Source organism: Vulpes vulpes, chromosome 12, assembly GCF_048418805.1.
Source record: "Vulpes vulpes isolate BD-2025 chromosome 12, VulVul3, whole genome shotgun sequence".
NCBI classification, from domain to species: Eukaryota; Metazoa; Chordata; class Mammalia; order Carnivora; family Canidae; genus Vulpes; species Vulpes vulpes.
Genome location: NC_132791.1, coordinates 5922564 through 5944438, shown reverse-complemented (window position 1 = coordinate 5944438; position 21875 = coordinate 5922564). Strand labels below are relative to the sequence as shown.

The following is a 21875-nucleotide window of genomic DNA, read 5'->3' as shown; positions in this document are numbered from 1 at the left end:
TTCTTGTGGTATGTATCCGTCCAGTACTTCATTCCTTTTTATGACTCGATAAGATCCTACTGTGCGGACGGGACGCATTTTGATTATCCATTCACCCACTGACGGACGTTTGCATTGTTTCCTTCTTGGGGGGCTTGTGGACGGTGCTTCCACAAGTAGGAGCGTTTGCTCCTTACCTGGGAGATGCTTGAGGCAGGCCACGGCGACACCTGCCTTGGAGCCAGTGAGAATCTGAGAGATAATTAGCCAGAGCTAGCAAATAAACATACAGGACCACCCAGATAAATTTGAATAAATTTGAATTTCAGATACACAATAGCTAATTATTTTTAGCATGCGTGTGGCCCCCATGTGATACCCGGGATATATTAGGACATATTTATACCTGCTGGACCTGGAACCCGTATCTCCTGACCCTCGGTGCAGTTCTTCCTCTCTCAGCTTGGTCCTCCCACCGTGGGACCTTGAGTGAACCCGAGCCTTTCTGCCCTTCTCCCCGAGGAGAAAGAACAAATCGCAAGCAGTTGGACTCATAGTGGGATTTTATGTATTAAAACCTTGCTCGAGGGGCGCCTGGGTGGCCCAGTGGGTTAGGCGTCTGCCTTTGGCTCAGGTCATGATCTCAGGGTCCTGGATCGAGCCCTGTACTGGGCTCCCTGCTCAGCGGGGAGTCTGCTTCTCCCTCTCCCCCTCTCCCTCTGCCCCCTCCCCTGCTTGTGCTCACTCTCTCAAACAAATAAACAAAATCTGGGCAGCCCGGGGGGCTTAGTGGTTTAGCGCCGCCTTTGGCCTAGGGCGTGATCCTGGAGTCCCGGGACCGAGTCCCACGCCGGGTTCCCTGCATGGAGCCTGCTTCTCCCTCTACCTGTGTCTCTGCTTCTCTCCCTCTCCCTCTCTCTCTCTGTGTCTCATGAATAAATAAATAAAATATTTTAAAAATAAAATCCAAAAAAAAAAAAAAAAAAACAAAAACCTTGCTCTAAGTATCCAGGTCATTAGTACATAGGCAGCTGCCCCCCCAACTCCGTCTGCACCTGGCACCTGCCCTGGGCAGTGAGCACCAGGTGCTGCTGCTTTGCCGTGGATCGGAGAGTCCCATCTGCAGAGCCCGGGATTCGTGGTCTGGAAGGGCTTGGAGAGTCCCACGTCCCAGGTACACCCTGTCACGTTACATACACTGTGACTGAAGCCCAGTGCAGTGCCCGAGGTCACCTCCCGAGGCCGGGGCAAAGCTTCCATTCAAACCCCACACTGCTGACAAGTGGGGCTCAGCGTGGCCCCCTGGGATTAGCCTGTGAGTTGGTTACCGATGCAAATTTTCAGCCCCCTTCCAAACCTACTGAATCACAAGGTCCCAGGTTGGGGCCCAGCGACCCATGATTTAATAAGCCTCCCTGAAGAGTCTAGAGCCTGTTCAAGTCCCAAGAATTGGGGCCTTACACTATTTCCTAAATCTGAAAAATGGTCTTCCAAAACTGGGGGGAGAAAAAGCCTTGGAAATGAGATAAGAATGTTCTTTTAATTTCTTTGGGGGGCACCTGGGGGGGCTCAGCAGTCATGCATTTGCCTTCAAATCAGGGTGTGATTCCAGGGTCCTGGGATCGAGTCCTGAATCAGACTCCCCGCAGGAAGCCTCTTCTCTCCCTGTCTGTGTCTCTGCCTCTCTCTCTGTGTCTCTCATGAATAAATCTAAAAAAAGAAAAAAGAAAAAAAAAGAATTTTCATTTCTTTCAAAATTCACCAGAAATGAAACTGAGACAGAATGTCCCACTTCTTGAATCCTTTCCTGAGGCCTGCCCTGTGCGGTGGACCCCAGAGAGCCCGCCCCGCTGTTGGATCATGCTTCCCATTCTGCAGATGGGAAGATTGGGCCACTCTGACGTGCGTTGTCCCCGCGGGAAGCTCTGTGAGGGCCGGGGATGGATCCTGCCCTCCCTCCAGCCACGGAGTACAGCACGTTGGAGGCACTCGAACTGGCTGAGCTATGCTCGCTGGAACAGCCCCTTGACATGTCTCAGCAGCTCCCCTCCTGCGCCAGGCTGTATGTGGGCGCTGGAGTTACAGAGACGGGCCCGGCAGGGGGGCTCAGGGGCTCTGATTCTGGAGGGGGGCAGGGGCTGGCAGCTGGAGGAGCGGGACCTCATGTGGTTAAGGACGGGGAGAGCCGGGGGCAGGAGGCCCGATGGGGGGCTGAGGGTGTGGGAGCAAAATGAGAGTGTGCTTGAGGCAGCGTCGGTGCAGAAGGGTAGTCGGGGTGACACTCGTATTAACCAGGGTCTCCAGAGAGACGGGACCGGTAGGATGTGTGTGTGTAAAGAGATTCATTTACTTTTTTTTTTTTTTGAAGATTTTATTTATTTATTCACGAGAGACAGAGAGAGAGGCAGAGACACAGGCCGAGGGAGAAGCAGGCTCCATGCCGGGAGCCCGATGCAGGACTCGATCCCGGGACCCCGGGGTCACGCCCTGGGCCCAAGGCAGACTCTCAACCGCTGAGCCCCCCAGGGCCCCTGAAGAGATTTATTGTAAGGAATTGGCTCATGTGACTTTGATCGCTGGCAGGTCCCAAGATCTGCAGACCGAGCTGGCCAAGTCACAGCCCACACGAGCCGACAACGTTGTTCTAATGTAACGGCCCGCAGGTGGGAGAGCGAGGAAAAACCGGTGTCTCCTAAAGGCGGGGAAACACTGACGTCCACCTCACCCGGTCAGGCAGGAGGAGTTCCCCCTTCCTCAGACCTTCAGTGTTATTCAGGCCTTCCACTGATGAGACGAGGCCCACCCACACTTGGTGGCAGGGTGGGGAGCGGGGGCGGGGGAGGCAATCTGTTTGCAGGCTATCCATTCAAACGTCGGTCTCACCTAAAAACACCCTCGCAGATATGCCCGGAATGTTTGGCCAAGTACTCGGGAGCCCCATGGCCCTATTAACTTGGCACGTAAAATTAGCCATCCCACGCTGAGGCCGGTAGAGGATGAATAAAGGGTTGCCAGTGGCGGGGGGAAGGACACGGAGAGGAGAGGGACCAGCGCCCGCCGAGCCTGGGGAGGGAAGGTGGCCCTCTGTGTTTGGGGAACAGGACACTTGATGTTCATTATGATGCCACAGGGTAGCGTGGGGGAGCCCCAGAGCCCTGGGCCGGGAAGAGGACAAGGCTGGGGGTGGCAGGGGACAGCGGGGCCGGGCTGAGCTGCAGCGGGGCCCTGCAGGGCTGTCCTGGGGGCGGTGGCTGAGCTGGTCAGAGCTCCAGAGGTGTCAGCAGCCCCCGTGAGGCTCTGAAGAGGGCCAGGAAGATGGGGGACGAGAAGGATGGCCGTGTTAAAACTGCGACACTCACAACTGTCCGTGGGCATTCCAGGGGCCCCGGGAGCTGGCCAGTGAGGCCTCTGAAGCCGGGCCAGCTCCTTCCCGGCAGGGGCAGGGTAAGAAGTTATCGGGGAACAGAAAGGGCAGCTCCTGGGGGGCCGGCAGCGGCTGTGGTTCCCTGTTTCCTGTTGCACAACGGAGTGTCAGGAAGCAGACAGACTGGATTTCCCAGGTGGGGCCAATCCTGTGTTTGCTCTGTCCACAGCGAATCGAGCCATGGCCATGGACCGTCGCTTGCCCCCAGTGACCAGCCGCCCGTGCTGGGAGGAGGGGGGGCGAGCAAGAAGGGGACAGGCTGGACTCCAGTCCCAGCTTCCTGACTGGGACGTGGTCTTGGCTGGGTCGTTCCTTCTCTCTGGGCCTCAGTTGCTCCCTCTGCAAAATGGGGGTGCTATGCCCTTTCCTGCTTGCTACCGCACACGGAGCTGCTGTTCTCTAGCAGCAGGGGGACTCGTCTGAGTCTGAATGACGTCCACCTGCTCCGTAAGAATGCGGTGTCGGATGGTTCCGCATAAATTGCAGCGACGGAGTCTTGCACACGGGACGAGCAGGAGCCCGGTTGAGCGCGGTACGCTTTCGTTCTTGTGCGCGACCCTCTTGAGACACATGTCACAGCACCGGCTCGTCAGACGAGGGAAGCCACGTCTGAGGAGGTTACATAAGTTGGCAAGGGCAGCCCGGGGGGCTCAGCGGCTTAGCGCCGACTTCGGCCCAGGGCGTGATCCCGGAGACCTGGGATCGAGTCCCACGTCGGGCTCCCTGCATGGAGCCTGCTCTCCCTCTGACTATGTCTCTGCCTCTCTCTCTCTCTCTCTCTCTCTCTGTATTCTCATGAATGAATAAATAAAATCTTTAAAATAATAATAATAAGTTGGCCAAGATCACAACACATGGTCTGAACGTGAGCAAGTCTTGTCGAGTGTTTTCTCGGCCCAGACACAAAGGTCCTAATTAGGATCTTTTGCTCTGCCGATGTAGTAGCCGTGGCTGTTCACGTGGAAGACCACGAACCAGTCGTCGGACACAGAGCTGAGCCCTGACCTGGAGGGAGAAATGCATATCAAGTGGCCTTTCCGGAGACGAGTCCTGTCAAGCGGGTGCATTGCCCCGATGATCTGACCTCACCTTTCACCTGACCTCTCTGAGTCCTTTGTTTCCTTATCCAGCCGATGGGGAAAGTATCCAATTTTCTAGAGCCTACTATTGACTTTTTTTTTTTTTTTTTTTTTTTTTTGCATTTTGATGTCTTTAGATGGGGGATGTAACCTGCAACCCTGGAAGTATTTCTGTAGTGCAGGAGGCTGTCTTCTTTTCTCCTTAGCCCCGCTTGACATTACACTGACGGTGATGGTTATTAGGGCCGGCGGACTCTGAGAAACAAGTGTGTTTCGTGTAACAAGCACTTTACAAATGTGAACTGATTTAGTCCGCTTGACAACCTGCTCGAATAGCCACAATCCATATCCCCCTTTTACAGATGGGGTAAATTGAGACACAGGGAAGCTGAGTAACTTGCCCAGGGTCACATGGCTCACAGGTGGTCAAGCCAGGACGATACTTCACCACCATCCTGCGTGACCCTGATCGCTTTTCTATTTTCCGCCAACCTTGTCTCGACATTGTGCCTGGGGCCAGACGGAGGGGCGGGTTCGGGAGGGCTGGCCAGACCCTCAATCCACGGAGGTACTGAAGCATCCTTGAAATGTAAGACGATGGAGAAAATCGCACTGTGTCGGGGGAGCGCTGGGTGCACTTGGAGGAACCACTTGGAGACGCTCTCGGGAGGGGAGGGCACCTCTCCGAGGGGTCCCCGAGTGACAGTGAGGACCGCTCACTCCGGGGAGTGGCTCTCCATCTACCCGCTGTAAGAGAAAGCATTCCTTTCTCTCCACGCTACTCACCAGACATTGGGCTGTCACATGCGATGCAAGGAGAGGGTGTAAGAGGGAAGGATGGTTTCCCTGGGGCCTGAAGAGCATCGGTCGTGAAGAAGGATGTTTAGGGCACAAGATCCCAAGGGACAGAGGTGCTTCCGTGTTATTTAATAAGTTTTGTGCGTGCGTGCATGTACGTGTGCCCGCATGGGTACGGATGCGTGTGCGATATGCGAGAGCCTCTAAAGCTCTGGGCTCTGGGCAGGAGCCCCGGTGGCCGGGGCAGTGGTGGGGCTGTCCCCATATAACCATCAGCTTCTCCTTGAGATAAGCAGTGTCTCAAATGTGTCCCCAGTCCTGCCGTCTCGCACCTGGACCACTGCTGCGACTGCCCCAAGTTGTCCCCCTACCTCGGCCCTCTGCAGACAAAGGGATCTTCCTAAAGAACAAATCTGATTATTCATCTCCGCCCCACTTTCACTCTTTCCATTTCTCCTAATACCTGCAGGGTCCACTGCGAATTCCCCAGGCCGGCTTCTGTGCCCTGCAGGCTCGGTCCCACCAACCTCTCCAGCACCGCCCACCCCACCCCACCCCACTCCAGCCCCCAGTCATCCCACTGCCTGCCTCACGGACAGACGAACCCTACGTCCTTCACGTGCCACGCACTCTCTCGCCTCCGCGCTTCCCTGCCCACGAGCTCCGATCCTTGTTTCAAGACTCAGATGGGAGCGGTGCAAAGTCAAAACACCAAGTGAGCTGGCAAAAAAAAAAAAAAAAAGAAGAAGAAGAAAAAAAGTGAATTCCACTTCTGACAAGGATGTGGACAAAGGGACATTAAACAGCATTAGTTGTTTTTGTTTTTTTTTTTTTTTTTTTTTGTCTTCTCCGTTTGGGGAGACAGTTTTTGTTTTTTTTTTTAATCAACTTAATTGAGGTATAATTGGTATACAATAAAATGCACACATTTTAAGCCTAAAACTCTGAGTTTTCACCAATGCACATCATGTGCATAACCACCCCGTGGACTCGCGGAGCACTGACGTTTATCCAGAAAGTGCTCTTACCACCTTGGGTGCTTAGACTGGCCTCCTTGCCCTGGGCGACCACCGATCTGATAGCTGCCATTGTAGACTCCTTTGGTCCATGCTAGAACTTTCTCTAAATGGGACCGGACACTATGTACCTTATTGAGTCTGCCTTCTTTTGCCAGCCTAAGATTTTCCGAGTCATTCGTGTTGTCTCCTACACCCGTAGTTCGTTTTTTTTTTTTTTTTAATTTTTATTTATTTATGATAGTCACAGAGAGAGAGAGAGAGGCAGAGACACAGGCAGAGGGAGAAGCAGGCTCCATGCACTGGGAGCCCGATGTGGGATTCGATCCCGGGTCTCCAGGATCGCGCCCTGGGCCAAAGGCAGGCGCTAAACCGCTGCGCCACCCAGGGATCCCCCGTAGTTCGTTTTTATCGCTGAGAAATAGTCCATTTATGAAGACGCCACGACGGGTGTTTCCCATTTTCCCCAGGACGGGCATCTGAACTGTTGTTCCTCGTCTTGGGCTATTCTGAATGACGCTGTAGTCTTGTACGTGACGTGGTTTTCTTCCTCTTGAATGGGAGGGTAATTTGAGAAGGCGATTTGGTCACTTTTCCGACACTTAGCATCTGAGGAAACCTCACCGTGTGAAAAGTCATAGACAAGTGTAGCTCAATAAAGCTGGAAAAATAAAATCAGAGAGGCAGAGAGCGAGCACATCATTAAGGACGTTGGAAGCTGGGAGGAGCACAGTGGGGTCATTCGTCCATTACAACTACAACCACTAACTTCCACTGAAACATGAAAAATGACCCAGAATCTATGAGATGAATAAGGATACAGAATTGAAAGCGTCACATGATAAGGTTTTTTTGGGGGGAAGTATCTGTTCGTGGGGCTAAAGATCTGTCCCGGCCGGGCGGACTCTCCCTGTGGACGTGCTCATTCTGCAGTGCGGGGCACTGTCCAGGGTGGGGGACCTGCTGGTGATGACACCCGCGGCAGGCGGTGGAGACAACACGTTCCTGCCACAGATGTTGGGAGCTCGGTCAGGTAATGCTGCCATCACTGGTAATAGACATATAACTTAGACACCTCCTGCTTTTGGAAGCATCCCTGCCTCCCAGGGACTGCTTCACGGGCTCCCCGCTTCCAGGCTGCACTGGGCAACCAACCACCCCTCTCATCCCCCGCCCGCCGCCTGCTGCCCACCGTCCCCGTCACTGGACTTTAGCTCTCCCAGCTGTTACCACACTCAGCTGGGATAGAATCCAGGTTTGCCTTCACCCCCGCCCGCTCCACATCCCATCCCCCACGCACCCCACCTAGCCTGGGAACTATCACCTTCAGCATTTGATTTACAGGTGGGCCTCGCCCCAGTCTGGCTGCCCAAGTGGGACACGGATTGGGTACGGAACATAAGAGCTCTCAAAACAAAACAAAACCACCACCCCAGGGCTTGCCACACAGGTTTCATAACGAGCGCTCCAGCCCACGCCCACCTTGGCCTTGCCTGGCCAGGCCTTGGGGCCCCGGTAGGCCTTCCGGCCAGCGATCCAAGTACACCGAGGCTGGGCGGAGGCTTCAGCTAGCGCTGGCTGTGCGGAAAGGCGGGAAGGATGCGTGTGGGGCATTTCGCAAGCGTGTCACAAGGGCACCCCAGGGCTCTGCCCACACACAGCCCGTTATAAGGGGCGCTGCGCCGCCCGGCCACCAGCTCCGGCCAGCTCCGGGACCCGTCGTCTAGGCATGGCGCTGTCCTGGGCCCTCGCTGCCCTGAGCCTCCTTCCCCTGCTGGACGCCCAGAGCCCGGGGTGCGCCAACCTCACGGCGAGGCCTATCACCAACGCCACGCTGGAGCAGGTGCGTCCCTGGGCCCCCGAGTGCCCCGGGCTTCCCTTCCTCCTGCTGGCTTGTGGTCAGCCCCTTGGCCTGGTTCTGTCCATTTCTCTCCCGGGTCCCGGGGCGACATTCCGACCAGCCTCTGGCAGCATTCTTCTGCTTCCAAACTCAGAAGCCTCATTGCAAGGTCCCTCGGAGGGGACATTCTGTCCTGGGCAAGGAGGAACCTCACCATGAGCTCCTTGCCAGGGGCCCTAGACTCCCTGGCTGCAAAAGGGGGGTGCGGTGAGACCTGCCCGCTGGCTAGCAGGGGGATCCGGCTCCTGGCCTCCATCATCCAGCTCTTGGCTTCCCCCCAGATCTCTGGCAAGTGGTTTTACATCGGCTTGGCCTCCCGCGACCCGGAGTTCAATCGCTCAGCTAGAACGATCCACGCGGCCTTCTTTTACTTTGACGTCAACCATACAGATGACACAATCCTGCTCAGAGAGTACCTAACCATGTAAGACCCCCACCTGCAGGCTCACCCCCAGCCCCAGGCACCTGCTCCTGGCTGCTGGAAAACCTTGAGCAGGTCCCTGCTCCCTCCCGGCCTCAGTCTTTCCATCCACAGAATGGGGAGGGCTGACAAATCGCCAGCAACTCTTGCCCCTCGATGGTAGTGACCAGTGATCATCCATATTTCTCCTGTTTTTCTCCCCTCTTCTGTCTGGCTTTAGTGGGAACCAGTGCGTCTATAACAGCAGCTTTCTGAATGTCCAGCGGGAGAATGGGACCGTGTCCAGATACGGTAAGGACCAGCACTGGGGCAGGAGGGCTGCTGGGCGTCATGGGGGGGTGTGTGGCAGGGGGTGGGGGGGCCTGCCCAAAGCGGGGACGTGCCGGGGCTCAGGCACGGGACAGGCCCATGCTCCCGAGGTCCTGGGGGCCCGCACGCTGCAATAACCGGTAAGGACTGCCCACATATCTGCGCTCCATGTGCCAGGCGCTGTTCGCCGTACTTTACTAGAATTAATCCCTTAATACTCACAAACAACCCCAGGAGGACATTACGGGATTAGATGAGACACTGGGATGTCAAGCAGTTTCCCTGGAGCCACGCAGCCTATAATTAGAACTAGAATGCAAAGTCAAGGCTGGCTGCAGTCCTGCCTCTCTCAACCACTCTTTATCCTTTGGGCTCAGAGGGTGGCAGTCTGTGTCAGGCAGGCAGTGACCTCACTCGTGGCCCCACCGTCACCCCAGAGAGGGCGCATCGAGGGGCACACGAATGCTGACGGGCTTAAACCAACATCCCTGAGCAGCCCCGAGGCCCCTGTCTGGGCCTTACTTTCCTGTCTGGAAAATGGGGAGAAAGGCCCTGACAGTCACGGTCCGCATAAGGCTTCCCCGACTCCACATCTCAGCGCAGGGCCTGGCACACGGGAGGAGCGAGGGGTGCGCGTCCCGGGTGAACTCGTGGCCGTGGGCGCCCCCAGGGTTCCCCGCCTGGGATCGGGACCCATCGTGCGGTGCGGCCTCACCCAGAGTTCTCTTCTCCAGAGTTTGGCAAAGAAAACTTTGGCATACTCCTGCTCACCAAGGATCCTGAGCTCTTCATGCTTGGCTTCAAACTGAAAGACGAGCAGCACAAGGGGCTATCGTTGTACAGTAGGTGCCCCTCCAACCTCCACCCCGCCCAGGCCTCACCCAGCAGACCGCCTGCCCCTGCGGCTGGGCCCCCAGCACCCCAGGCCTCCCCCCCCCACCCCGCCAGGGAGACCCAGCCCCCTTGCTCCCTCCTGCAGCCAGGAAGCCTGAAGTGACCCAGGAGCAAATGACGGTGTTCCACGAAGCTCTCGCATGTGTGGACCTGCACAAGTCGGAGATCGCGTACACCGATGAGAAAAAGGTGAACACAAGGAGGACTAGAGGTGCCCGGCATCGGGGCGATCCTGCCCAGGGTGGGGGGCAGCCCCAGGGGCCCACACAGGGAGAGCTGCCGGCCACGGCCGTACGGCGCTGAGGCACCACGTCCTACCTTCAAGCACCTGCCTCATGGCAGGGACGGCTGAGGCTTCTGGAGGCCCACGGGGATGAGGGCCCAGTAGGGAAAAGTCCCTGCGAAACAGGCAGGACGTCCAGGGCGGGGAGGAGGCCTGGGAGGGAGGAGGGATGGCAGGGATTGGGGGGGGGGGGAGTGGCAGGAACGGGACAAAGAAACACCCAAGGGTGATCACCACTGACGACTGCGGCCACACCCCAGCCGTCTGACCCCGCGGGTGGCAGCTGGTATTGCCGTTGTCAGCTTCGCCCAAACGGCCCCAAGGCTGGGGCCACCGCCCCGATTGTTGCTGTGAGCGAGAATCACCCGCCTAATAGTCTCCCTGATACTTCCCATTCAACCCGCGTCACCGCGCACCCTGCTCGCCGCCCTCTAGGATCTGTGTGGGCCGGTGGAGAAGCGGCACAAGGAGGAGAGGCTGAAGGAGCAGGAGGCAGACACGGCGCTGGGCTAGGACCCTGGGGACGGTGGGGCCCATCCCCAGCCCTACGCCCCCACCCTCTGGACATCTCAGGTTTTGGTCTCAGTTGCATCAATAAAGCTTCTGCATTTGTAACAGGCAGGTCGTCGTCGGCTCATTCAGTCGCTCACTCATTTGTATGTGGGGCAGCCTGCTGGCCTGAGCCGGGCCCCGGCTGGCCGCGGGGTGCGCCCCTGCCCCCCACTGTAACACCCAGCACAGCCGGCACCCTGATAGGCACCGAATGCTGTGGGAGCCCAGAACCTGGGGAGGTTCCTCCTGCAGCGGAAGGCTGGGAAGGCTTCCTGGAAGGGGCATCTGAGCCAGCCTAGAAAGCTTTGGAGCTGCTAACACCTGCTGCTCCAGCTGCAGGCCAAGGATCTGAGAGGATGGGTTGGAGAAACATCGAGGCAGGGGCTCTGGTGGGAGTCAGGTGAAATGAGGGGTGGGGGCAGCGAGGAGCCAGGCGAGTGGTGGTGCCAAGCACCAGGGGCCTCACCTGACATTACCCTGGTCGTCTGGGGAGCCTGGAGGCAGAAAGGCTTTGGCGGGGCCGCTGTGACCGTCCTAGCACGAGGAGGGTGGCCGGGCAGGGGCGGGACGGGGAGGCGCAGAGGCCCGGGGGCCGAGCCGGAGGGGCTCCGTGACGCATCCTCAGGGGGCCTGTCCAGTGCCCACAAGGAAACTGGGGTGACATCGGCCCCTAGAAGCCCGCCGTCCTGCAAATGCGTTTGGAGCCCTCGAGGGGGGGGCCGCGTCGGAGGCAGGCCCACTTCGTGCGGCGAAGAGAACCGAGCCCCCCGAATCGAGAGTCCAGCAAGGAGGGCAGGCTTCCTCACAGACCCGACGGCATCGAGGGGGCCATCCTGGGCGGGGAGCAGCACCACTGTCTGGGGGCGGACAGGCGGGGGCCCTGGGGCTCAGGCAGGTCCATGTGCACGGCCTCAGCCAGCCAGGGTGACCGATTGGAGCCCGGGCACCCGATGCCCAGTCCTGTGGCCCTCCTGAGAGCTGGGCTGCCCAGGCCCAGGGTCCCGCATGCCCTTGCTCACAGCTGGAGCCACGTTGTGCCCGGGGCAGGGGCTGGGGACGCCGTCCTGGGCCCCCACCCCTGCGCCCCGCCTGGGCTCCCCATTCCCATCTGCATCACCCCGCAGCAGCCTGCTGGCACCCAGCACGGGCTGGCCTCGGACGCTCAGAGCCTACAAGAGACCCCTTCTCGGCTAATTGCCACTTTCAACTCCAGATGATGACCCACTGACAAGTGCAATGGGAGCGTGTCCTGGTGGGCAGTGGAGGGGGGGCACAGGAGTGAGTGGGGGAGGCGGACGAGAGACCCCAGGAGGGAAGGCACAGCAGGTGTTGGGGAGAAAGGCTCAGAGGTTAGGAACACCAGAGCGGTGACGAGAGACTTCGGAGTGAGACATCGTGAGGCTGTGCCCCCGGGGGAAGGGTCAGGGTCCTCCTCCTCGAATCTTCCACCCCACAAACTTGAGTCAAGAAACCACAAGTCGACGACGACACACACCACAGATGTGGGCAGCTTTGGGATTTTTTTTTTCTTTTCTCGTTTTTTAAAAGATCAATATTCATTCTTCTTCATTTGCCCTCATAACGAAAATAGATTTTTAAATGCCTCAAATATACAAATATCACCGATGCATACACATTCCAGAGAAGCTGAGGTACGCGCTGCTACAAGGTGGGGAGCCAGAGGTGGGGTGGCCTCCCGGCTGCAGAGCGGGGCCTGGCAGGTCGCTGGCCGCTAGCCCGATGCCACGGGGATCCCAGGGACAGAGCCGAGGGTGCCGGGATGAGGTACAGAGAGGGACCATGGGGGACAAGCTTCCTGGGCCCTCCCCGGGGGGGGGCTCCCTCCCCAGCAGGTCCACGGGAAAGGCCTCTCCAGCCGCGGAGAAGCGGGGTGCACGTCATCCTGGGGACCCGACATCTGGACGTTTCAATGGCGTCGAAGGGCCCTACTGACCACCAGTCACTAGGAGGAAAGTGCACAGCCACGTCCCTTCCCAGAGATGCCTACTCCGGAGTGGCTGGTTGCAGGAGGCAGGTTTGCACCACAGACCCTGGCCCTGTCCCATCTTATTTGGCCTTCTGGCTTGGATCTAAGACCAGGAAAACTCAGTTTAAAAAAAAAAATCTGTCCATCTGTATATAAAATACATATTATTAGCCAGAGGTGGACAGTGCAGGACCAGGAGACCCCCCTCCCCATCCAGAGGCCATCTGGGCAGAAGGCGGCCTCAGTCCAGCACTTCCTGCAGGGGCTGGTCCCCTGGGAAGTTGCTCCTCTCGATGACCAGGCCCACCCCCGTCCGCGCTGAGAACACGGAGCGGGCAGGGCTTGGGCTAGAGGGAGACTCTCAGGAGGGGTCTGTGGGGCCTTCGGGAGTGGCTCCAGCCTCCCGGCCCAGGGGACAGCAGCAGGCCGCCTGCCCACCCGGCCACCCTGTGTTGCTGAGTCTCCAGTGAGGTCAGAAGAGGCAGGAGCCCCGCAGGCTTCGGGCCTGGCGCAGGTCGGCGGACAGGGAGCGGCTCATCTGCTTGGTGGTGGAGCGGATGTTCTCCGCAGCCTGGACGGCTTGGTTCAGGGCCTTGTTGAGCTCCTCCAGGTCCTCCAGGTTCAGCTGGATGGAGTGCCGGGGCGCCCTGGGCAGGCGGGGCGGGGCTGGGGGGGGCCACTCGGCGGGGGCCGGCTGGGCCGAGGAAGCTGAGGTAGGTCCCGGGGGCGCGTAGTACCTGAGAAGAGAGGCAGCTGCGTTGGTTGACCACGGACACCAGGTTTGGCGTCAGCCACGTTCCAAGCCCCACCTGGGCCACTGGCCCCGAGTCTCAGAGCCTCAGTGTCTTCACCTCGAAAATGGGAATAGTAAATAGCTGCTTCGAGGGATGTGTTGGAAGGACGAAGGATGGTAAAACGGGAGTGCCTGGCCCAGAGCAGGTGCTCAGAGACGGTCGGCTCCATCTACCTGTTCACTTAATAAAGATTTATCGATCCTAGAGTACGGGCCAGCCCGTGTGCCAGGCCCTGGGGTTACTTGGTGACCCGCTGCCTTCCCGGGGCTTCTCATCCGAGAGCCGGATCTCAGGGAGACCACGATCACCCCTGGGCTCTGTAGCAAACCCCTTCCATCAGAGAGGTAACAGATGGTCCATTTGCCAAGTGGGGAGCGGTGGAGAAACGTGATGATAATTAGGGTTCTGGAGGAGTGGCAGGGTCTGCTTTCTCTCCTCTGGGGCAGCAGGTGGCAAGGTGTCCTTCCCGGCCTGGCCTGGCCCGGCCCTACAGGAATGTGGGGTGTCATTTAAAGTGCTGGAGAAAACGCCTGCGAGCCAGGAGCTGAAGCACGGATCTCTCCAAGGAGTGCCTACGGTTCGCGGCCAGAGCCACCAAACCAGCAACGGGCGGGAAGAGGGTTGCGGCCTCTGTTGTAGGACGGAGTGAGTGGCTGAGGGAAGGAGATAAAGGGTTTTGCCAAAATGAACCAGGATTAAGTTGACGAGGACTCGGCCAGAAGCCCGTCACTGGCGTCTTACTTGGCAAACTTAACCTCTGGTCTTACCCCTGATGCTCCGCTTCTTCCAACCCACACTATTGTATGGGGGTGGGGGGTGGGGAAGGGGGGTTCTATCTCCAAAGAAGAGACACAAATGGACGACAAGCACCTGTAAAGATGCTCAACAACATCAGCCACCGGGGGAATGCAAATCAAACCGCAGGAGAGGCCACGTCCAGGCCCCTGTCCCCCTGCCGGCCACCGGGTGGCTGCAGTCAAAAGGACGGATGTTGGCGAGGAGCTGGAGAAACGAGAAGGCCCAGGCACTGCCGGCGGGAACACACAGCGGCGCAGCCACTTTGGAAAACGGTCCAGCGGCTCAACCAGCTAGACGCAGCACTTGGCCCGGAGCGGACGGGGCCCCCTGGGGACCGCGTGCAGGGCTCTGAGCAGCTTGTTTGTTGGGTGGGTACCGTCCTGCGTCTTGCACGCATTGGCACGCGAGGTGCAGTGGGGCCAAGTGACGCAGGCGGCCTGCCCCGAATCCTAGCCAGCTGCGGGACGCTGGCCCCGGGGCTTGACCCTTCAAGGACTCTGTTCCCCAGCCTCAGAGCCACCGAGGGCCACCTCCCAGGATACATAGACCCAATAGGAAAATTCAGGTAAGAAGCTCTGTGCGCCGCCCGGCCACTCTCAGCACGTCCGTAAACGTCAGCTCAGAGTCAGAGGCTGGAAGGGGCCCATGGACTCACCCGCCCCAGACGCCAGTACCTGTCATCTGGACCCAATGAATAGGCTTCTTGGCTCCAGCTCCCTCCTTCGGGGACACTCTGCTCTAACTGCTGGGTTTCCACACAGCCCTCCCTTGCAGTAATTTGTTGCCCACCTGGCCTCAAGGTCGTCCAAAAGTCCCCCTCAGGCAGAAGTGACAATGCCCCCCCTGCCCCGCCCTGTCTCTACCAAAACAGAAGCAGAAAACCTTTCTAGCTACAAAGCCTTTGGTCCTGGGGCTAGAAGGCAGGTGGCCAGCAGGTGTCAGCACAGGCCCACAAGCTTTCCACCCGTCACCGAGCAGGCTCTGTCCTGCAGGTGACCGCGGGAGAAACAGGGCATCACGCCCGCCCTCCAGCAGCATCTCCGGGACTACAGTTCCTGGCCAACTTCTGTGTATTGAGGACTTTCTGTGCATTAGCTCACTTGGTCCTTACCACAACCCATTTCACAGGGGAAACAACTGAGGCACTGAGGACCAAAGTGGCCCCCGTCCGCAGTCCTGTGGCTCCCCCACTGGCCAGTCTGTCGGGCACTATAGCTCAGGCCCTTTCCCCTTCCCTGGGGCCAGGCGTGGGGACACAACCCGGTTAGGTCTGTCCACAGGTCTGAGCCTGGAGGGATATGGAACAGCCTCAGCAGCAGAGAGACCCAGGCCTAACTGTGGGCGCTTGGGGCTTTATCCCGGGGCCACCGAATTCCAGGCAAAAGCTTTCCTGCCCAGCGAGTGGGAGCATGGGCGCTCCGCCGGAGGCCCGAGCATGCAGGCCTCTCCTAGCTGACGGGAGCTGAATGCTCCCAGACTCAGCCAAGGGCAGCGAGAAACCACTGCGCGCCACAGTCCTTACAGGGGCCGGGGGCCGCGTGGCCCCGGGCGCCCCTGCTCCCACCAAGCGCCAGGCCCCACAGCGACACCGGCCTCTTGCTGCCCATAGACACGGGCTTCTGACAAAGAAGACTCCCGACTGACTCATCTTCCACTGAGGGAAACTGAGGCACACTACTCGCCGGTGATAGTTGGCACGAGCAGACAGGGTGCTGTGTTTCTCCCGCTGCACGAGCCTTGACTCGTTTTTCTTCTTCCCAATGACAGTACTGCGCCGCGACAGCGCTCTTTGCAGGGATGACAGCGCTGCCCTTTCGTTGGGCAACGAGCCCCTGCGGGCACCGCACTGCACAATTCCCCACACATCTGTGCGTCTGGCCACGCGCCTCGTTTGACCCTCGCACAACCGTACGTGGTCGAGACTGTCACCCCATTTAACGGATGGGGAAACTGAGATTCAGAGAGGGAGTAGCTCGACCGAGGCCCCAGCAAGCAGGGAGTGGCAGATGGGATCCCACTGCAGCTCCGATTCTAAAGCCTGAACGAACCACTTCTGCCTCAAGCGCCGCGCCTCTTCTCTCCTGGCAGGTGTTCTAGCCAAATCCCCGTAAAACGCGGAGTGCTCATCCTGCCCTATGCCTGACCGGTACGCTCCGCTCCCCAGAGCTCAAGGGCCTCAAAAACAAGGAAAAGTCTGAGAAACGGTCGCAGCCAAGAGAGGCCCCCAGGGGCCCGTGACAGTGAACTAAGGGGCATCGGTGTGGCATCCTGGATGGGATCGCAGAACAGAAAAAGCAGCGTAGGTAGAGACTGAAGAAACCCGAACACACGGTGGGCGTCAGTAGGGATAACGTTATTCCCATCGGCTCACTAAGTGTGCAAATGTGCCACATGCGGGTGAGATGGGAGGAATGAGGGCATGGGGGGGGCGTGCAGGGGCGGCGTCTGTGCTCCCTGCCCCACTTCCCTATACATCTAAACCTGTGCTAAACAGTCAAGCCTATTGGAAAACACTGAGTGTGCAATTACTTGTTGCTGGGAAGACCCACAGGGAATGGGAAGAGTCCCCTGCACGTCTCCGGGAGCTCCTAGAGGGCAGGGCCCTCTGCCGGGCTGCTTCACGGCTGCCCCCCACCCCCCACCCCCGGCCAGGGCCAAGTGCACTCCGTGGTAGGCAGGGAGCACTCGCTGTTTGCTGAGTGACTCCGCGAGCGCTTGTTCTGCACACTGTACCCGCAGGGGAAACGCGGGAGGCCGTGGCGCCCGGGGTCTCAGCTGCCCGACTCGGGTCTGATCGGGAATCATGAAGTGGGTCAGGTAGGCGAGGAAGGTGGGAGAGGAAGGTTCTTACACAGTGGCTGACGGATAAGGCATGATGGGAACCGAGGAGACGTAGGCGAAGGCGGGAGGGGCTGGCGCTGCGGGCGCCGCAGCCAGATACCACAGTCCGGGGGGTGGCCGGGCCGGGGACCCCGTGCGCTTGCTCCGCTGGCTGGGGCTGCAGGCTCTGCGTGCGTTTCTCCTTGCGGCAGCCCTTTCTGGCCCTGTGAGGGAGGGACAGCAGAGGGGACAGGCTGACGGCTTGGCAGGATGTAGCAGAGAACAGGGCGGGCCACCCCGGGGAGCGCGTCGCTTTGGGAAGCACGTCCTGCACCCGCCCGGTTTGCTCGGTCCCAGACTGGGAGAGCCGCCACCCCAGCTAAGCACCTCCACCCCGGGGCCCCGAGCCCCCATCAAGGACAGCTGGCGGTCTGTCTGGGAGGAGACAGTGGGTGTCTGTTCCTACCACAGGGGGCTGAGTCTGGGCCATCCGTCTCTGGGGAGGACCCGCCTCGACCACACAGGGGACATCGCACGGTGTCAGTGGGAGACGGTCCCCGTGGGTCCCTGGTGACGGTACCACCTAGGAGAGGAGGGAGAGATGTCATGTCTGGGTCACTGGGCCTGGAGCCCCCAGCCGACCTCCGTCAGCACCGAGCTTCCCTCCGACCACGGGGAGGACATCAGCTGCCTCCGCTGGGGACCGTGACAGGGAGAGTCAGCATACGGCGAGCCTTCGTGCCTTGTTGTATCAAAGCCAGCGAGCCACTGGGCTGGCTACTACCGCCGCTCCCCCATTTGACAGCCCGGAAAACCGAGGCGCCCGGAGGTTGAATGATTTGCCGAAAGGTCTGAGTGGGAAATGGGCAGTGCGCTCGCTGTCTGAGCCAAGCCCGGGCGTCCGGAACCAGCCCTTTACCCTGAGACGGGCCCCTTCTCCCGCGGGAGTGGCCCACAGCGGCCCCTCAGGCCCCAGGGGTCCGTGGAGGCCGAAGGGGACAGGCGGAGAGCAGGCAACCTCCCCCTCCTTGCACACCCCTCCCCTGGGGGGGGTCCCAGGGCTGGCCCGCGTCCCCTCCAGGCCTCAGCTCAGCTGGAAGGCCTCCCACCCGCCTGGCGGGGTTCCAGCTCCCTGCCCGCCCTGTGCTCTCCTAGCTCGGCTCAGATCGCTTGTCACCGTCTGCTTAGCTGAGGGTTCCTTGGGGCCAGGGGCCAGGGCCCGGGGCCCAGTAGGGGACGGTGCTCGATGCGTGAGTGAATGAATGAATGAACAGAGAGGCCCGCTGGCACTTGAGCAAAGGCAAAGCAGCGTAAAGGCGAAGAGCCAGCGCCCTGGCGTCACAGCTTGGGTGCAACCCCGGGCTGTGCCACACGGAGGCCGAGTGCCCTTGGGCAAGTTACTTAAGCTCTCTGAGCCTCAGTTTCCTCACCCGTGAAATAGGCACCATAATCAAACGGACAAAACCTATTTCACAGGGTCGTGAGGATTAACATAGCATCATGCCCTGGTACGGCAGGGGCTTGATAGACGGCCCCTTCTCCGGCACCGCCCCTCACCTGAGTCCTGAGTCCTGGGGGGCCGGCAGTGGGGACAGGAGATCGTGCCACCGCCTCTTGGGGCAGACGTGGGGGTCAGAACACGGTACTCCTGGCCTGGGGAGGAAAGCAGACAGTCAGCTCCGCGTGCTCGGGGCTGGGAAGATCGGGGAGGCATCTCCTCTCCCCGCCGTGCGGAGGTGGTGGGCGAACCCAAGCTCCGTTAGGCCGGGAGGCAGGCCAGGAAGCCCGGCTAAGCGACCGCTAACAGGGCCGCTATGCCCCCGGGACCCCACTCGCCGGGGGGGATCGGAACGGCTTGGCCTTGGGGTCAGCTGTGTCTTCTCCCTGTTGTCCCAGCAGCTGTGAAACGGGGGCAGTCCCAGGACGGGTTTGGGGGCCACGTCCACGAGGCGCGCGGCCCGGCGCCCGGCAGATGGAAAGTGCTAGAGGTTTTTAGGAAGTTGGACAGATGCTTGGGTCTTGACCGCGCCGTCACCTGCTGCCTCGTCTATCCCTCCGTCTCAAATACCTTCGGAATGGGGTCCGATCGCTTCTCTCCTCTTCCCCGGGGCCTGCAGGGCTCCCGAGTCCTATTGGGTGTGTGTGTGTCGCCTTGGGGCCCCGCCGTTCCCGCTTCTAACCCCTCAGCTGTCAGGGCAGACACGCCTCTCTCAGCTCCGGCCACATGGAGCTGGGGTTAGCGCCCCTCCTTCCCAGCGTGCCAGGGGTGACAGTCACACCTATAATCGACTCACTAGGACTTACACACTTGCTATAATTGCTTATTTGCTATCGTCTGCTACGCAGACTCACGAGAGTTGGCGCCGTGTCCACGCTGGTTTGAATGTTACGCGCTCTGAAGTCCTACTGTGTGTCACGTGAAGTCTTACTAGGCGCTGGGAGCCTAGTTCCTGACGCACAGGGCGCCCTGGGGAATGCGACCTGAAGGGAGGCCAGGGCTAAGGGATCTGGTGTCCACCCTGCAAACGGCAGGTGCTTCATGACCCTCCGTATGACTGGCCAGCTAACGGGGCTCCCCCGGAACCACGCGTGGGCCCGGGCGGCGGGGGACGCATCAGAAACTGTTGGCGGGATCAATGAACGGGTTCACAGAGGCGCCCCTCCCCGGCGCTCCCTGCGTCACAGAAGTCACGGAAGATGACGATATTTCAATGGCACCCGGTGAGGTGGGGAAGGCTTCCGTGATGGGAGTCCTCCTGGGGGCCGGGCCACCCCACCCACCCACCCCCGCGCAGCCCACCTGTGTACTGGCCCCGGAAGGTGACCCTGTCGGGCCGCCTGGCGCCGGACCCCGCTCCTTTCACTCCGTCCCGAGCTGCCTCTGCACTGTCCGCGGACGCCCGGCTCTTCTCAGGGAACAGCTGCGGGGCGGTTGGCTCAGATTCGGAACCTGGGGTGGAAAAAGAGGGGCATTAGAGAATGGGGACGGGGGTGTCGCACAGTCAGGGAGTGAGCAAATCCCACGCTCAGGCTCTGAGGCACAGCTTGGGCTTTCATCCAGGTGTGTCCCTTAGTAACAGCAGCCGACGCACGCGGACTCCTGACCTGTGCCGAGCTGCCCCTGCCGCGCGTGCACCCCCACGGCCATCCCAGGGAGCAGTCAGCTGGCCCTCTCGGGGCACAGAGCGGGGCAAGGACCTGGCCAAGGTCACCCCATCAGGAAGGAGGGAGGCGGGCTGGAGCCCCCTTCCCCTTCTCCATCAGGCAATCCCCCTGCACTTCGGGGTGTCCGTCCGTGTCCTCGTCTGCAGGACGTGGGTCACATGACCCACCTCGCACCAACCGCCGCAGACGAGGGCCCTACAAAGCCTTTAAAGAAATCCCTGCACGTAGCAGGTGCGTGACTTACAGTGGCTATCGCTGGAAGCGCGTTTGTATTAAGAGCACTACGACGGGCTAAACAAGACACACAGAACCGTCTCCGGGTCCCTCCTAAGACTATTTCTGGGGTCCCTGACCACTGAGCTCAGGCCCAGACTGTGGCCTCCAGAAGTCAGGCCAGGCGGGCGGCCACTTACTCACGGACAGTTGGGGCATCTCCCGAGGCGCTGAGGAAGACCTGGCTCGCCGCCTTCCTGCGGGGTCAGCTTGCTGCGCACCCCCCGGCTCACCAGACAATCTCTCTGTGGATTTACTAGCAAAAGGGAGAGAGAGAGAGAGAGAGATGATGATGTCAGTGGGTGAGGTTTTATGCAGACTTTCAAGATGATCCGCCGGGAAGCCAACCTCCGGGGAAAGCACGAGCGTCGAACTCAAAGACTCATGAGTCAGACTCTCTGCCCCTCAGTTTCCTCATCTGTTAGGGGAAAAGAGCAGCAAATACCTCGGAGGGTTCCGGGAAGGATGAAGGAGACAATGTCCACAGAAACCTGAACCTAGCGCCCTCCCTTAGAAACACTTAGAAACCAAGACTGAGCTGGTTTGAGAAGTCATCACAGACGTATGGCCAAGGAGCAGACGTCCCGAAATGTTTGCGCTTCACTTGGGTGGTGAGTTCAGATTACGCATTAGCTGTTTCATGCATCAAATATTGCACAGTAAAAAAAAAAAAATGTGAGAGTAGGAGAGGGGTGTGAGTTCACACGTCTGGAGAGACCCAGAGGCGGCCAAGTTTTCCTCTGCCGCTGGCACCAGGGCCCAAGGGCGAGTGTTTTGGGGTCACCCACCTGCCATAGTGGGAGCCCCAGGCAGCTGGGGGGTCCAGTGGCCGGGCGCGGGGCCGGGCGGGGCGGTCGAAGGCGGCTGCTGGGGACGTCGGGCTGCCCTGGGGCGGCTGGTGCAGGCTGTCTTCCAGCCTCAGACGGAGCCGAGACACCTCCTCTTGCAGCTCTCGGATGGCCTGGCTGGGGACGGGGGGCGAGGGCAGAAGCGGAGAGCAGATAAACCACGGGCTGAGCTGCAGCCCCCGCCGGCGCAGTGTTGCCCCGGCGCCCCGCCCTGTCCCTCTCCAGCGGCCACCGCGTCCCATCTGCCCTCAACCGATCCTGGAACTTCCCTGTGCGTCCACCGTCCTGCGGGGACCCGTGCACAGCCCTCCCCAAACCCCAGTGGTGCACTGGCAGGATCGAGGGGTGGATGCACAATAAAGGGCCCCTCGACACTCCGAGCTGTGCCCTGCCGGGGCGCCCCCTCTTCCTTTCCGCTGTCTGCAGAAATGCTAAGGACCAGCCCAGGCCGCCTCCTTCGCACCCTCAGGCAGCCCCTCCCTGAACATCCCCCGCGCTGCTCATGCCCGCCCGCCCGCCTGTCCATCCGTCTGTC

At 59.8% G+C, this 21875-nt stretch overlaps 2 protein-coding genes across 4 annotated transcripts in view; one reads left to right on the top strand and one right to left on the bottom strand.

Annotated features, from left to right (window-relative positions):
- The first annotated feature begins 7872 nt into the window (after positions 1–7872).
- On the top strand, positions 7873–10722 carry ORM1 (orosomucoid 1). Its single transcript, XM_026002708.2, has 6 exons — positions 7873–8139; positions 8478–8620; positions 8838–8908; positions 9661–9768; positions 9906–10009; positions 10539–10722. The coding sequence occupies exons 1-6, from the start codon at positions 8026–8028 to the stop codon at positions 10614–10616; spliced, it is 618 nt and encodes a 205-aa protein (XP_025858493.1). The 5' UTR covers positions 7873–8025; the 3' UTR covers positions 10617–10722.
- Positions 10723–12156: 1434 nt separating this feature from the next.
- Positions 12157–21875, bottom strand: part of AKNA (AT-hook transcription factor) — a 51203-nt gene continuing 41484 nt past the window's right edge. For all 3 annotated transcript variants that reach the window (XM_072727558.1, XM_072727557.1, XM_026002819.2), the window contains exons 16-22: positions 21281–21457; positions 20633–20748; positions 19855–20004; positions 18612–18707; positions 17521–17637; positions 17086–17278; positions 12157–13379 (exon numbers count right to left, since the gene is read on the bottom strand). In XM_072727558.1, the coding sequence (XP_072583659.1) occupies positions 13115–13379; positions 17086–17278; positions 17521–17637; positions 18612–18707; positions 19855–20004; positions 20633–20748; positions 21281–21457 (1114 nt within the window). In that variant the 3' untranslated portion in view covers positions 12157–13114. The remainder of the gene's footprint in view (positions 13380–17085; positions 17279–17520; positions 17638–18611; positions 18708–19854; positions 20005–20632; positions 20749–21280; positions 21458–21875) is intronic.